This window comes from Vidua macroura, chromosome 26, assembly GCF_024509145.1.
Source record: "Vidua macroura isolate BioBank_ID:100142 chromosome 26, ASM2450914v1, whole genome shotgun sequence".
NCBI lineage: Eukaryota > Metazoa > Chordata > Aves > Passeriformes > Viduidae > Vidua > Vidua macroura.
Window position 1 is genome coordinate 3180584 of NC_071596.1, and position 13036 is coordinate 3193619.

Here is a 13036-nt window from a genome sequence, read left to right on the forward strand (position 1 = left end):
TTAAAGCCATTAAATAAAGAAGCATTAAAGCCCAAATCAAGTCACTGTTCCACAACAGACTCCCCCTCTCTCGTCTTTACCTCAGCTTCAGGTCTCAAAGAGCGGAGGTAACTTTTCAGATCCCCATGTGCCATCAGCTCCATGACCACCAGAGTAGGTTGTCCCTTGGAGACCACTCCGAGGAGGCGAACCTGGAAAACGAATGAGAGATTTCCTCGAGGCTGTGTCCAAAGAGAGCTGAGAACAGCCCCACAAGGCCTTGTCAGGCTGAGAGGTATAGAAGGAGCAGCAGTGAAATGACTTGGGCAGAACGGGTTCTGTGGAATCCAGCAGGGAGAGATCCCGGCTCTGATGGATCAGCTGCCTCTGCTGCTTTGGCCAGCGGAGGGTCGGGCTCTGAAGGCACTGCAGAGCAGTGTGCTGAGGCACCCAGCACTTACCACATGATGGCAGCTGAAGCCTTTCATCACAGAGGCCTCGTTGAGGAACTCGATGCGCTCGCGCAGGCTGGCGGACTCGTTCACCGTCTTCACGGCCACGCGCGTCTCGGGCTCTCCCTTCACGATGTCCTTGGCGATGCCCTCGTACACCATCCCGAAGGAGCCCTGGCCCAGCTCCCTCAGGAGGGTGATCTTGTCCCGTGGCACCTCCCATTCGTCAGGGACATAAACTGTTGGGCACAGGGGAACATTCTGAGCTGAGCATCTTCTGAAAGACGCTCTCGCAGCAGCCTTGGGCAGCGCTGCCACACTGCGGGGGGCTGAATTCTACAAAAGGACCAGAAAACCCCACAAAGACAACTCCAACCCCATCCTGCTGCACTGACTGCGTGATTACACAAGAAAGAAGCACTGGTTGCTCTCACCATCACTGGCACTGATGTACTCAGGGTTGGAGGATGCATACAGGGGTCCCGTTGGTCCTTCGGTTTGTCTGGAAGAGACAGAAATTCCTCAGCACTCTGCAGCCTCTGACACCCTCAAGGTGAGGGAAGCTTGATTAATCCCCAAAGCATGCAGCAAATAAACTCTCCCCATATGGCAAAAACTATTTCCTGCACTTAAATTAATGCTGCAATCACTATGGAAATTAGAAACGAAACAAAAACTGACTCCCAACAAAGCAGCAAAACTTTTGGATGTAAGTTTTGGTGTTTCTGGTGAAAACAAGAGAAAACGGCACTCACCTCTTTTTCACAAGCACATAAGCAGCTCCAATAATTCCAGCAATTATTATGGCAAAAATAATTGGAACAATGATAACAGCAATATTTGGCTGAGCATTCACTAGAAGAGAAAGAGAGAGGTATTACACAAGCCCAAAATACAAATTTTTTCCTCAATAAAATCTCCTCCTTCAAGAAATTGAAGAAATACAAAATACAAATACAAAACTAGAAGCTATTTCAGATCAAAATGTGGGGCTGGTCAGAATGAGGACTGATACACAAAAGCCATGTGTTTCCAAGTAATTTCAGGTTCTTGACAACCGATGTATTTGGTAAATATTTAGTGACTCCCTGCTTGCTACACCCCATCCTCCAGAAATAACCCGAGTTTCTGCCAGGGGTTAGAAGTCAAAAATAAAATGAACTCACAGTAATCAGCCACGTAGAAGTAGGTGGGCTCTGTCCAGGAGCCGTTCCCAGCCAGGGAGGTGGCCCGGATGCGCACGCTGTAGTTGCCAGGCTGGAGCCCCCGCAGCTTGCAGCCGCTCTCGCTGGCAAAGTGCTTGCGGGACACGCAGAAATGGGCTTCCTGTGGGGACAGGGCTGTGGCAGGGTCATCCTGCACCACCCGGGGCTCCCTGACAGCTCCTGGGGGCTCCTGCAACATCCAGAGCTCCCTGACAGCTCCTGGGGGCTCCTGTAACATCCAGAGCTTCCTGACAGCTCCTGGGGGCTCCTGTAACATCCAGAGCTCCCTGAGAGCTCCTGGGGGCTCCTGTAACATCCAGAGCTCCCTGACAGCTCCTGGGGGCTCCTGTAACATCCAGAGCTTCCTGACAGCTCCTGGGGACTCCTGTAACATCCAGAGCTTCCTGACAGCTCCTGGGGGCTCCTGTAACATCCAGAGCTTCCTGACAGCTCCTGGGGACTCCTGTAACATCCAGAGCTTCCTGACAGCTCCTGGGGGCTCCTGTAACATCCAGAGCTTCCTGACAGCTCCTGGGGACTCCTGTAACATCCAGAGCTTCCTGACAGCTCCCCACAATTCCTGCAGCACCCAGAGCTCCCTGACAGCTCCTGGGGGCTCCTGTAACATCCAGAGCTCCCTGACAGCTCCTGGGGGCTCCTGTAACATCCAGAGCTTCCTGACAGCTCCTGGGGGCTCCTGCAGCATCCAGGGCTCCCTGACAGCTCCTGGGGGGTCCTGTAGCACCTGGGGCTCCCTGACAGCTCCCCAGCATTCCTGCAGCACCAGTGCTCCCTAAGAGCTCCCCACGACTCCCGCAGCACCCAGAGCTCCCTGAGAGCTCCCTGATGGCTCCCTGGGGCTCCTGCAGCACCTCCCTGGCTGGCAAACACACACCCAAGGGCTCTCAGTCTGCTCCAGGTTAGTGGTTTGTGCTGGATTTGTGCTTTGCAGGGCAGTAGGTCAGGTTACAGAGAGCAAGTGCCATGTGCTGCTCTGGTTCTCAGCCATGTGCTGCTCTGGTTCTCACACTGGGCCTGCACTGGTGAGTGCCACTGTCCCTGTGGCACTGCCACCAGCCCTGTCCCCCTGGCACTGACACGAGCCCGGTCCCCAAGAGCTCGTGGGCTGCTCAACACCCTCCTAACTCCTCCAAGCAACTTAAATTTCACAGAATCACAGAAACATCAAGGTTGGAAGAGACTTCAAGGTCATCAAGTCCCAGCAACAACCCAACACCATCATCATCAACCCTAAAATGTGACCCCAAGTGCCACATTCAGACACCTCTTGAACACTTCCAGAGATGGTGACTCCATCATCTCCTTGGTCAACTTATTCCACTGCCTGAGCAGGCCTGCAGGGATTTTTTTTTCTGGTATCTAATCTCAACCTGGCCTGGTGCAACTCAAGGCCTTTTGTCTGAGACACAGCGATGTGGGGTTTCTGTCCCTCTGTGAAAGAACATTTCTACAAAAGCTCCATGCAGAAAGCTGACAAATCAGCTAAACTTGCTCAGCAAATGGGCACCACAGAGGCAGATTATTTACTGATGTCATCCCAGGCTTCCAGAGGAGACAAATTCACCAGTGAAGTTTTGTATTCCTTTAGTTCTGCACCAGGAAGCCCAACTAGACAGGGCATTGTATGCACAAGGACTCAGATCCTAAAGAGCCTGGGCTCCCAGGGGGAGCCACTTCTCCAAAGGGGCTGTGACAGCAGGACCTCTCACCAAAGGGGCTGTGACAGCAGGAGTTCTCACCAAAGGGGCTGTGACAGCAGGAGCTCTCACCAAAGGGGCTGTGTGACAGCAGAACCTCTCACCAAAGGGGCTGTGACAGCAGGAGCTCTCACCAAAGGGGCTGTGACAGCAGGACCTCTCACCTCGGTCTCCCCAAGCCGCCCGTAGTTCACCTCGTAGAGCACGATGAGGCCGTTGGGCTCCTTTGGCTCCTGCCACTTCAGATGCACGGTGTTCTTCTCCACCAGCTCATGGGAAACTGGGCCAACGATGTCATCAGCCTTAGCTAGAACCAAGTGCAAGATCAGGTTTAGTTTTCATGTCTTTGGGCAAAATTCACACCTGCCAATACCTCACCCATCCTCCCTTCCCACCAGGACATACGGACAGCCCCTGTCCTACATATTGCAGCTGCCTCCCATGGGAAAAGCAGGATTTTGGGAACAGCCACCCAGCCACAGCAGGGCTCAGGGACAGAATCACCTTCTGGCATGGTCCTGGCACTGACATAAGCTGCCACGCTGCAGCGGGACTCCTGGGCATCGTGGTTGCAGGCGTGCAGCTCGATGCGGTACCCGGTGAAGTGGCGCAGCCCCGAGATCACCAGGGACTCCTTGGACAGCACCTTCTCAAAAGGTTTCTGCTCCTCTGCACCCTCAGCTGCTGAATTGTTGGGAGAGGATGGGATGGTGGGTAACACCACAGTGGCATTTGCCACGGAGCCGAGGTCTCTTCGTTTCCTTGATGGCCTGTTAGACAACAGGGGTCACCACGTTAGTGTTACAGTCAGTGCCAACACATCCAGCTGAAAAGGAAGAGTCAAAATGGGAGAGCTCAGAGTGCCACTGAGAACCCAAACTTTGGGTGCCACTGAAAACTCAAAACTCAAATCTTTGCTGCTGAACTGAACTTTTCACTGCCACCTCTGACCACCAGGCCATGGCCAGCCCCAGCCCCAACAGGGATTTGCTCTGACAGGTCTCTGCCACCTTCCCTGCTTCCCTCTGCCTTCCCTGGTGCAATTCTCCTCCTACAGCAAAAGGCACCAGCCAGAAGGCAGGGTTTGAGATGTCCTGATATTTGCAATGCAACAAAGAAATTTAGGGTTTTTTTTTTTTAACCAAGACCTGCAGCTTTACAAAATTCTGTATCCCCCAGACTCTTCTCCCTGCACAACTACACACAGGGAGATAAAATAAAAATAAACCAATCCAAGCTTCAAGTATTTGCTTGAGAATTCAAGTTCCCCTGGGTCTCTCGGCTGAGTCTAACTTTACCAGGTTGCCTCACGGATGCCTCGGGCAGGGTTCCAATGCTTTGGAGTTCAGCTCCCACCTGCTGCAGCTGAGCACACCAGGGCACACCACAGCCCCACTCTGGTGAGCTCAGATGTGCCACATGTCCCAGGTGTCACTTACTTGCATTTATAAAGCAAAAAGCCACTCTCCCAGCTCTCTGGAGCTCTCACCCCTAAGGCTGATGGATACACAAAGCATTTTAACCTTTTCCCAAGAGATCAAATCTATTAAGTCCTTTTCAAGGCATGCATTTAGAACTCATTATTCTGATTACATATTCATCGTGTGGTTTTGTTAACCAAATGTTGCTCCTCAAGTTATTGCATTTCAGTCTGTAAATGTGATTTTTTTCACTTGTAAAACCAGCACCTGCAGTGTGACTATGGAGTGCCACCAGCCAGCTTTAGTGTTAGGTTCATGTCAGCAAAAAAAACCAAAATAAATTCAACAGAATGAAGAAGCATTCCAAAATTTCATTTTCTTGGCAAAAAAAAAAAAAAAAAAAAAAAAAAAAAAAAAAGAAAGAAAGAAGGGATCAGTACCAAACCAAAAGTGCTCAATTTAACAATCTAACACTCTTATGTGCTGCCACATATTTGCCATGGGGAATTCCAGGTCAGGAACTAACCAAGGTGGTGAATCAGTAACTGTATTCAGTTACACAAAAGGAATTAATGCCAGTTGAAATCCAGACCATGTATTTTAAGGGGGTGATGATCTTTTTGTGTGTGTGTGCAGCTATTAAAGGGTACAAAGAGCGACCTGATCTGAACCCACACTTGAGGCGTCTCCAGGCTCTAAAAATGTAACAAGCTGTTGAAGCAAATCTTTGCTGCTGAACTGAACTTTCCACTGCCACCTCTGACCACCAGGCCATGGCCAGCCCCAACAGGGATTTGCTCTGACAGGTCTCTGCCACCTTCCCTGGTGCAATTCTCCTCCTACAGCAAAAGGCACCAGCCAGAAAGCAGAGTCTGAGCTGTCCTCAAACTAAACACTGGGCTGCACACAACACAACAGAAATATTCACGGAGTTGTCATCATCACAGAATGGTTTGGGTGGGAAGAGATCTCAAAGCCCATCCAGTGCCACCCCTGCCATGGCAGGGACACCTCTCACTGTCCCAAGCTGCTCCCAGCCCTGCCCAGCCTGGCCTTGGGCACTGCCAGGGATCCAGGGGCAGCCACAGCTGCTCTGGGCACCCTGTGCCAGGGCCTGCCCACCCTGCCAGCCAGGAATTCCTTCCTGCAGAATATTCATCCACCTGATGACAAATAAGGATGGCAAACAGCAGGTTCAGCAAGCACATTCCAGTTTTAAGTCTTCTCTTTCTTAATTACTAATTAACTCCTTTTGGAGCTGCTGTTCCCTCAGCCTGTGTGGTGGTGTGAGCAGAGTCCCCTCAGGATGGGGCAGAGTTCAGGGACCCAGCTCTGGGTCATGCCATCCCCCTCCTTGGGAAGGATTCCTTATGGTCAAACAGGACCTGGTTTGCATAAAAGCAAAGCTACACCCTCTGTTTATGCAGTGTGTGAATTCAGCTGATCCTCGTGTTCAAGGGAATTTTGTTTTTCACAAGTAAAACAGTAATTTGACCACCGATGCAACACAGAGTAAAATGCAAGAATTCCTTCCTTCTCAAGTCACAGTAAGCTAAGAAAAGCTTTTGAAGCTGTAAATCCCCAATCTTCCCATATTTATTATCCTGGATTTGCAGCAATTTTCTTGCCAAATTCTCTGTATTTTCAAGCATCTGATTCTTCTCAGAGCTGTTCCAGTGTAATTTGCATTGAGGCCATCTCAGCAGCTCCAGGGAGCTCCCTGTGAAACCCTCAGGTCCAGGTTCCTCCTGTTCTCACAGGTGACCAGGGGGTGTGAGGGGGCTGGAAGTGACACCTCAGCACACACAGAATGGCCTGTGCTGGGGGATTCCAAAAATGCCTTTGGTACCTTAAGCCAAGATTTCCACACCCCTGAAACTACCCCAGGTCAGCTGCCCTGGCAAAAGCATTTTAGATTTGTCTGTACAATTAACTGAATTGGGAAACACAGGGGAAAACAATTACTTTAAAAGAGAGTCATTCCTCAGATCTTGCTCCTCAGGAATATTGGGAATGGCACAAATGTGTGTGACAGAGGACAGAGACAGAGACCTGGGGCTGCTCCTGCTCTTGCTGCAGTGGTGATGGAGGGAATACCTGGAATGACACCCTGAACAGCAGCCACTGAGTTCCCCTCTGCCTCTCAGGACTTTTTCTGACATCTTTCCCTGCTTCCCATAGAATCGTGGAGGGGTGAGGCTGGAAGGCACCTCTGGGGATTGTCTGATCCCAGCCCCTGGCCCAAAGCAGGGGCAGCTGGAGCAGCTGGCTCAGGACCATGCTGGACTCTGCAGGGATGGAGTCTCCACACATCCATCCTTGGGCAGCCTGTGCCAGGGTGTGACCAGCCCTGAGCTCCAATCCGTGCACAACTCCTCCAAAATGAGAGCAAATAACACAGGAAAGAAGAAACAAAGCATCAGCTTCTGATGGCCACTCTGTTCAGCCCCAAAGGGGACCTGGTGTGAGACACTGCCAGCTCTGCCTGTGCAGAGGAACATTCCTGAACTTCTACATTGGCTTTTTGTCACTGCCAGAGAAAAGTGACCCCCAGGAGGTGTGACCCTGGCTCCTGGAGTGGGTAATCAATGTGCCCAAGGGGAAGGAACTGTGATTTCCAGAGGGGTGAGATCAGCCCTGCACTAAGGCTGGATCCTGCCCAGGGATCAGATTGCTGGGAACAGGGCAGGAGGGGAGAAATGGCACATGGAAAACAAGAAGATATCAGGGAGAAACTGCTGTGATTCTGCTCCCCTGGCATCTCGTGTTCCCTGCTGGCCTCATCCCTGAGATTCCTCCCGTGACTGGCAAGCTCCTTCTCTCCAGGAGAGGCCACACAGCACCTCAGGAGAGGTCACTGAACTCTCAGGAGCCACGAAAAAAGCACCTGAAGTAAACCACACTCCCTGCTCCCTGCCAGGCTCTGTGAGCAGGTGATAGCACAGTATTCACAGGCAAAAGAATTCTGATTTATATGCTGACAGCCTGGAGCCTGCCAGGGAAGGCAAGCAGGGCACGTGGCAGCAGGGAGGCCTCTTCACCACTGGCTTGTTTTAGAGGATTAGCTGGCCATGGGATGTGGGGATTTCTTCCTCAGGAGGCTGACAAAGTGGCACATCCTGGTGATTGGTTTCTTCCTAAAATACATACCCCAGAAACTGGCCTGAGAAGCATCCTGGGCTGGCTGCACAATAAAATTGGGGATGGGGGGAAGGGAAAAAAAAAAAAAGAAATCAGACTGTCAGAACTGCCTGCCTGCATCAGGAGGAGTTTGGCTTTTGCATATGGCTTGGCTCTCCTCTGCTTTGGAATATATCATGTCCTGGCATCCTCTGGCACACTGGAGCTCATCCTGATGGGCACCAGCAGGCAGGGAACAGCAAAAGGAGGGGCTCTGCCCAAGCTTCCAGGTGAGGACTGCAGGCACCAGGGCAGGGAACACCAGGGATGCCTTAACAGGGAAAATGCTCAGTGCAGTGACCCAGCTTTTGTCAGGCAGCTGCAAACGCAGGTTTGTTGGCTGAAGGCAGCAAGCAGAGAATAAATTTAGAGCACAAAAGGCATGACAGGGAAGAGGGTAAATCACCACAGATTCTACCCTGCTCCCCAGCACTTCCTCCCCAGGCTGAAGATGAAGTGTGAAGACATTCAACACCACTTAATGTGACACCAAGTGTGCCACTCCAAACAGGACATTCACCACCCACGGCACTCACATTCCTCATGGTATTGGAGGTATTTCCCACACTAAGTGAAGGGAGACCACAAATACCACGCTGGAGGACGAGGCTGTGGCCTGGTAAACTGCCCTTCTCCTTTCTTTTCAACGCAATGAAAAACTTGACCACAAAATTTCAGGACAGGAAAAGAAAATCGCTATTTTTGGCATCATCTGATGCCAGACGAGCTGCAGGCTGTTTGTTACGGATTCTCACTTTATTCTTGAGCCGAGGAGAATTCAAGGACAGGAAATGAAAGCAGGAGCTTCCCAATCTGCAGGAACATCTGTGGTAGGTGCTCTGCTCTCCCCATTCCAACACCCATATCCAGCTGGACTAGATAGGCTCATGGAAGCCTGGCAATGTGTCCAACCTGGTATTTTTATTTAATCCCCAATTACATTTCCCTGCTCCTGATCCCTGGACAGTCCTGTTTGATGTTCTCACCTGGGCACAAAAACCTCGTTGTGGAGATAATTCTCGAAGGTCTTGCGGAAAGCAGACTCCTCCAGCTCCTTCTGGATCTGGGAGTCTGTTTTAGGACAGGAGCAACATTCCCCACTGACATCCTCAGTTTCAGTCTGATTATACTTCTGGGTGTCTTCAGATTCAAAAGGAGGAGACCACGTCCTTGAGGGCAGCTTTAATCCTGGGGACAAAACAGTTTTAGTGTCACTTGTGCCTGTCTTGGCAGAAGATGTTTATCCTACAAAAAGATCCCAAACCAGTGTACACAGGATTCATGGCACATTTGGGCATCCCATATTTCACACCCAGGGCTGAGCAGTTCCCTCTTTTCTGATAGGCCTTTCATTCAAAAATGTTGTTTTTGAAATGGAGCTTGGATGCTGCTTTATCCCAGTTCAGGTAACACAGAGCAGCAGGTGAGATTTTGGAAGTCTTCAGTGAAATTCTGTGTTCTCAAGGAATTCCAAACCAGGCACCATGTGCCTTCAAAAATTAACTTGGCCCTGAGCTCCAGCAGCACCCAAATTCTTAACTTGACTATCTCTTTATATCCACTATATCTTTACATCCATTGTTGCTATTAAACTCATAATTCAGTTTAAAAGGAGCAAGGGCAGAAGGGAGATTCCCCAATGGAAAAAACGTGTGATTACTTTGTAAAAAAACGTTTTTAGACCTTTTGCACATATCTTGGCAGCAGCACCCAGTGTAACAGATCAGGGAGGGACAGAGCTGATTCCAGAAAAAGAGTCCTGAATCCAGCAGGACTGGACCCCCAGAGCACCTCCAAGGCAAAAACCCCAGAGAAGGCAAAAGCCCCAGTTCTGGGAGAGACTGAGGGAAAGGCCTGGAGGGAGAAGCACCCACTCACCTTTCAGGCAGTAATCGAGTTCATAGAGCTCACTGTCCTCTGCCTGCTGCTGCCAGTACACCAGGTAGTGTGTGATGTTCCCGTTGGGCTCCGAGGGCGGCTTCCACTTGAGGATGATTTGGGATGAGGAGTTGGAGACAGATATGGGATCTAACGGGACCGACGGAACTGCGTGGGTGGGGAAGAGACAGAGGTCACTGCACTGCCCTGCAGACCTGGCAAAGCAGGCACCAGCACAGGCAAATTTCCATTTCTGTGGGAATCAAGCATTCCCTGGCACCTAGTGGGCTGCTCCAGGCTGGGCTGGATCATCCTGGAGGTCTCTTCCAGCCTTGATGGTCCTTACATGAGGCCACACAAAGTGGATAGAAGAGGTGCCCATCAGCACCATCTGGAATCACACCCCTGGTTTAGGAATTCCTTCCTACCAAAGCAAGGCAGGGGGAAGTTTCCTCCATATGGGACCAGCACAACCCCCAGGCAGACTTAGTTAGGCCTGGCTTTAGCCCAGGAGGGCTGCACTGACCCGTGGCGTTGGTCTGCACGTAGATGATCTCGCTCTTGGCGCCGTACGTCCGCCGCTCGTCGGAGAAGGTGACCAGGGTTTTCACAAACACTGCATACTGTGTCCAGGGCTTCAGGCCCCTCAGGAGCCACCCTGGCTGGGCCTGGGCTTTGGGCTCGTTTGAGCGTGGTGGGGGGTCAACATCCACAACTGTCCAGCTGTTGGAGCCACAGGCGTCCTGGCCATCGAACTCCGTCACGTTCTGGTAGGGACTTGAGGAGAGAGAAGGCTCCAATTAACAGAATCCTCAATCAGGCTCTTAAAAACATTTCTAAATGTTATCACCCTTCAGAGAAAGTAAAACTATCTCATTGTATTTATTCTGAAAGGGAGGCATTGGGAGCTTTGTCACCTGGGCCTCCAACAGCACCACAGAGCAGGATCTGTGCCATGCATGATCCCAACAACTAAATCCAGACTGATTATTGTCAGCTTTATGAAAATCAGTTTGGTTACCTTGATTCTAAAAGAATCTTTCCGAACCTCAAAGGGGATAAAACCCTCAGCATCCCACAGAGATAGTGGGGAGATGAGGAACTCCATGGGGCGAGTTTGTGTGTCTAGAACAGCAAGAATAACTAAAGTTTGGATTGTTCTTAAATGAGGAATTGTGACTGTGCACAAGTCAGGGATCTTAATGAACACTTTTACAGAAGTTATCACTGGAAACTTGAGTGTAGGAGTCACAAAATCAGAGACTACACAGCTTTGCCTACAGCAAAAGCATCCATCAGGTTTAACATCCACCTTTGAATGGCAGCTGCTGCTGGTGGCAGCCCAGCAAAGCCACTGATGTGTGAGCTGAGGGGATCACTTACGCCTCCTTGTAGAACAGCATAAACCCCAGGAGGTCACGGAAATCGGGGGGCCAGTAGGGCTCCCACTTCAGCAGGATCTTGTCATGAGAAGTCCTAATGGAAGAAAATTTCAGCAGTTCGTTTTCACCTGTAACAAGTGAGAAGTGACAATAGTTTTATTGATGCTGAAAAAGGAAGCGTTTTGTTTTTAATTATCTTAGAAGTTTAAGATAAAGGTGAGGATGTTGGCACTGAGAAGAGCTGCCCAGTAAAACCTTATCTTACTTGGCAGCCATTCCTCCCTCAAATCAGTGGCTGGTATCAATGCCCTCCTAAGGTTAATTTTTTCTATGATTTCATGAAAATGACTCTGTAGAAGAGCTGAACTAAATTCTAAAAAGTGGGAAATCTAAAGGCAACATATTTCACAATTTATGATGATCTGCACAGCTGAACCAAGCAATATGGTTTGCACAGAAGGCAAGAGGCCACAAAAAAGAAGCAGAAGAAATTCCAGCCTTGCCAGGAGTAGTGAGGTCCCTCTGCAAACAGGAGGGTGTTTGCAGGAGGATGGAGCTCAAGGGACATGGTATCACATGTTTTGTGCCCCAGCCCAAGTGGCTCTGACTGAATTTGCTATTCCTGCAGTAGCTGCCACAGGAGGAAGAACATTTATTTCACTGGCACCACATCCAGAACAAACAGGGGCGCTTTTTTTTCCCCTTTCTATTTTTTTTTTTTTAGTAAACAGGATGCTGCCAATGTGAAAGCTGAGCTTGAAATGTAAAAGCAAACAAAAAGCCAAACAACCTGGCAAGCTGTGGTTTGAGGTGGGGGTGGCACAGACACCAGCTCAGCAGGGTGAGGGTAAAGCTGGCAAAGAGAAATGCAACTGTCTCCTCCAGCTGCCTTCACACCAAACACCAGCCCAAGAGCCACAGGCAGAGCTGGATCTACCCAAATTCAGGTTCATCCCCAATGTGGGAAGAGTTTTTCAGTGTCCCATGGGAGGAGATGAACTTTACAGACAGCTGATTCCTTGTGCTCCTTCCCTCTGCCCAGGCTGGAGCTGTGGTGCCCCAGAGGCTCCGTGTGTGTTTTTCCCTGGTCCTGCCAGTTTTCAGGTCACAGCCATTGCATTCCCCTCTCCCACTGTGCTGGCCTGGCTGCCTGTGTTGATATGTGGGAAACCAGACCAGGAAACTGAGTCAACTGAAAGATCTTCACTTTTTAGGTCTGTTCACAAACAGTTACATCAGCTAGGGGCAATGAGGACAGGACCAGAGATCAGGAATGTTCTGGGTGGGAAAGGACCTTGGGCTCTTCTGTCCCCAAAAGCAGAGGGACAGTGAAGCCACAGGATGACCCAAGCTGCCCTTGGGTTGTGAGCCAGGAGCTGAAATCCCAGTTTAGTCAATGCTGAGCTCTTTTGGTGGCAATACCTGCCTGAGCATCTCCCAGGATCACAACACAACTGCTGGAATACTGCATGGATGGGTCACTGCCTCTGTCCCCATGTCCTTCACAAAACATCCTGAGTTGCAAGGGGCCCATGACCACCTGCACGTGCTCCTGTTCCTGTGTGCAGGTGAATCTCTGTGGGGCTGAGCAATGAATCAGAGCAGAGAGATGCCACCAGCTCAGAACAAAGCTGGGTTTTTCCTGCCCCTGATTACTTCCACAATCTGGCTCACCACACAGCCCTGGTACAAACAGGGAAAGGGGATTGTTGGTGGCACAGAAAGGGAACAAACAGCAGGATTGGGGGTGCAGGAGGACTGCATTCATTGCAGTATTGCTGCCAAAATAAGTGTCTGTAGAACCCCATCTACAGCAGCACA

At 50.4% G+C, this 13036-nt stretch overlaps 1 protein-coding gene across 1 annotated transcript in view; it reads right to left on the reverse strand.

The window, feature by feature from the left end:
• Positions 1–13036, reverse strand: part of INSR (insulin receptor) — a 57360-nt gene that overhangs the window by 9342 nt on the left and 34982 nt on the right. The window contains exons 7-17 of the mRNA XM_053999270.1: positions 11217–11343; positions 10360–10610; positions 9834–10001; positions 8942–9143; positions 3859–4124; positions 3519–3661; positions 1598–1757; positions 1187–1286; positions 866–933; positions 441–670; positions 81–191 (exon numbers count right to left, since the gene is read on the reverse strand). Coding sequence (XP_053855245.1) covers positions 81–191; positions 441–670; positions 866–933; positions 1187–1286; positions 1598–1757; positions 3519–3661; positions 3859–4124; positions 8942–9143; positions 9834–10001; positions 10360–10610; positions 11217–11343 — 1826 coding nt within the window. The remainder of the gene's footprint in view (positions 1–80; positions 192–440; positions 671–865; positions 934–1186; positions 1287–1597; positions 1758–3518; positions 3662–3858; positions 4125–8941; positions 9144–9833; positions 10002–10359; positions 10611–11216; positions 11344–13036) is intronic.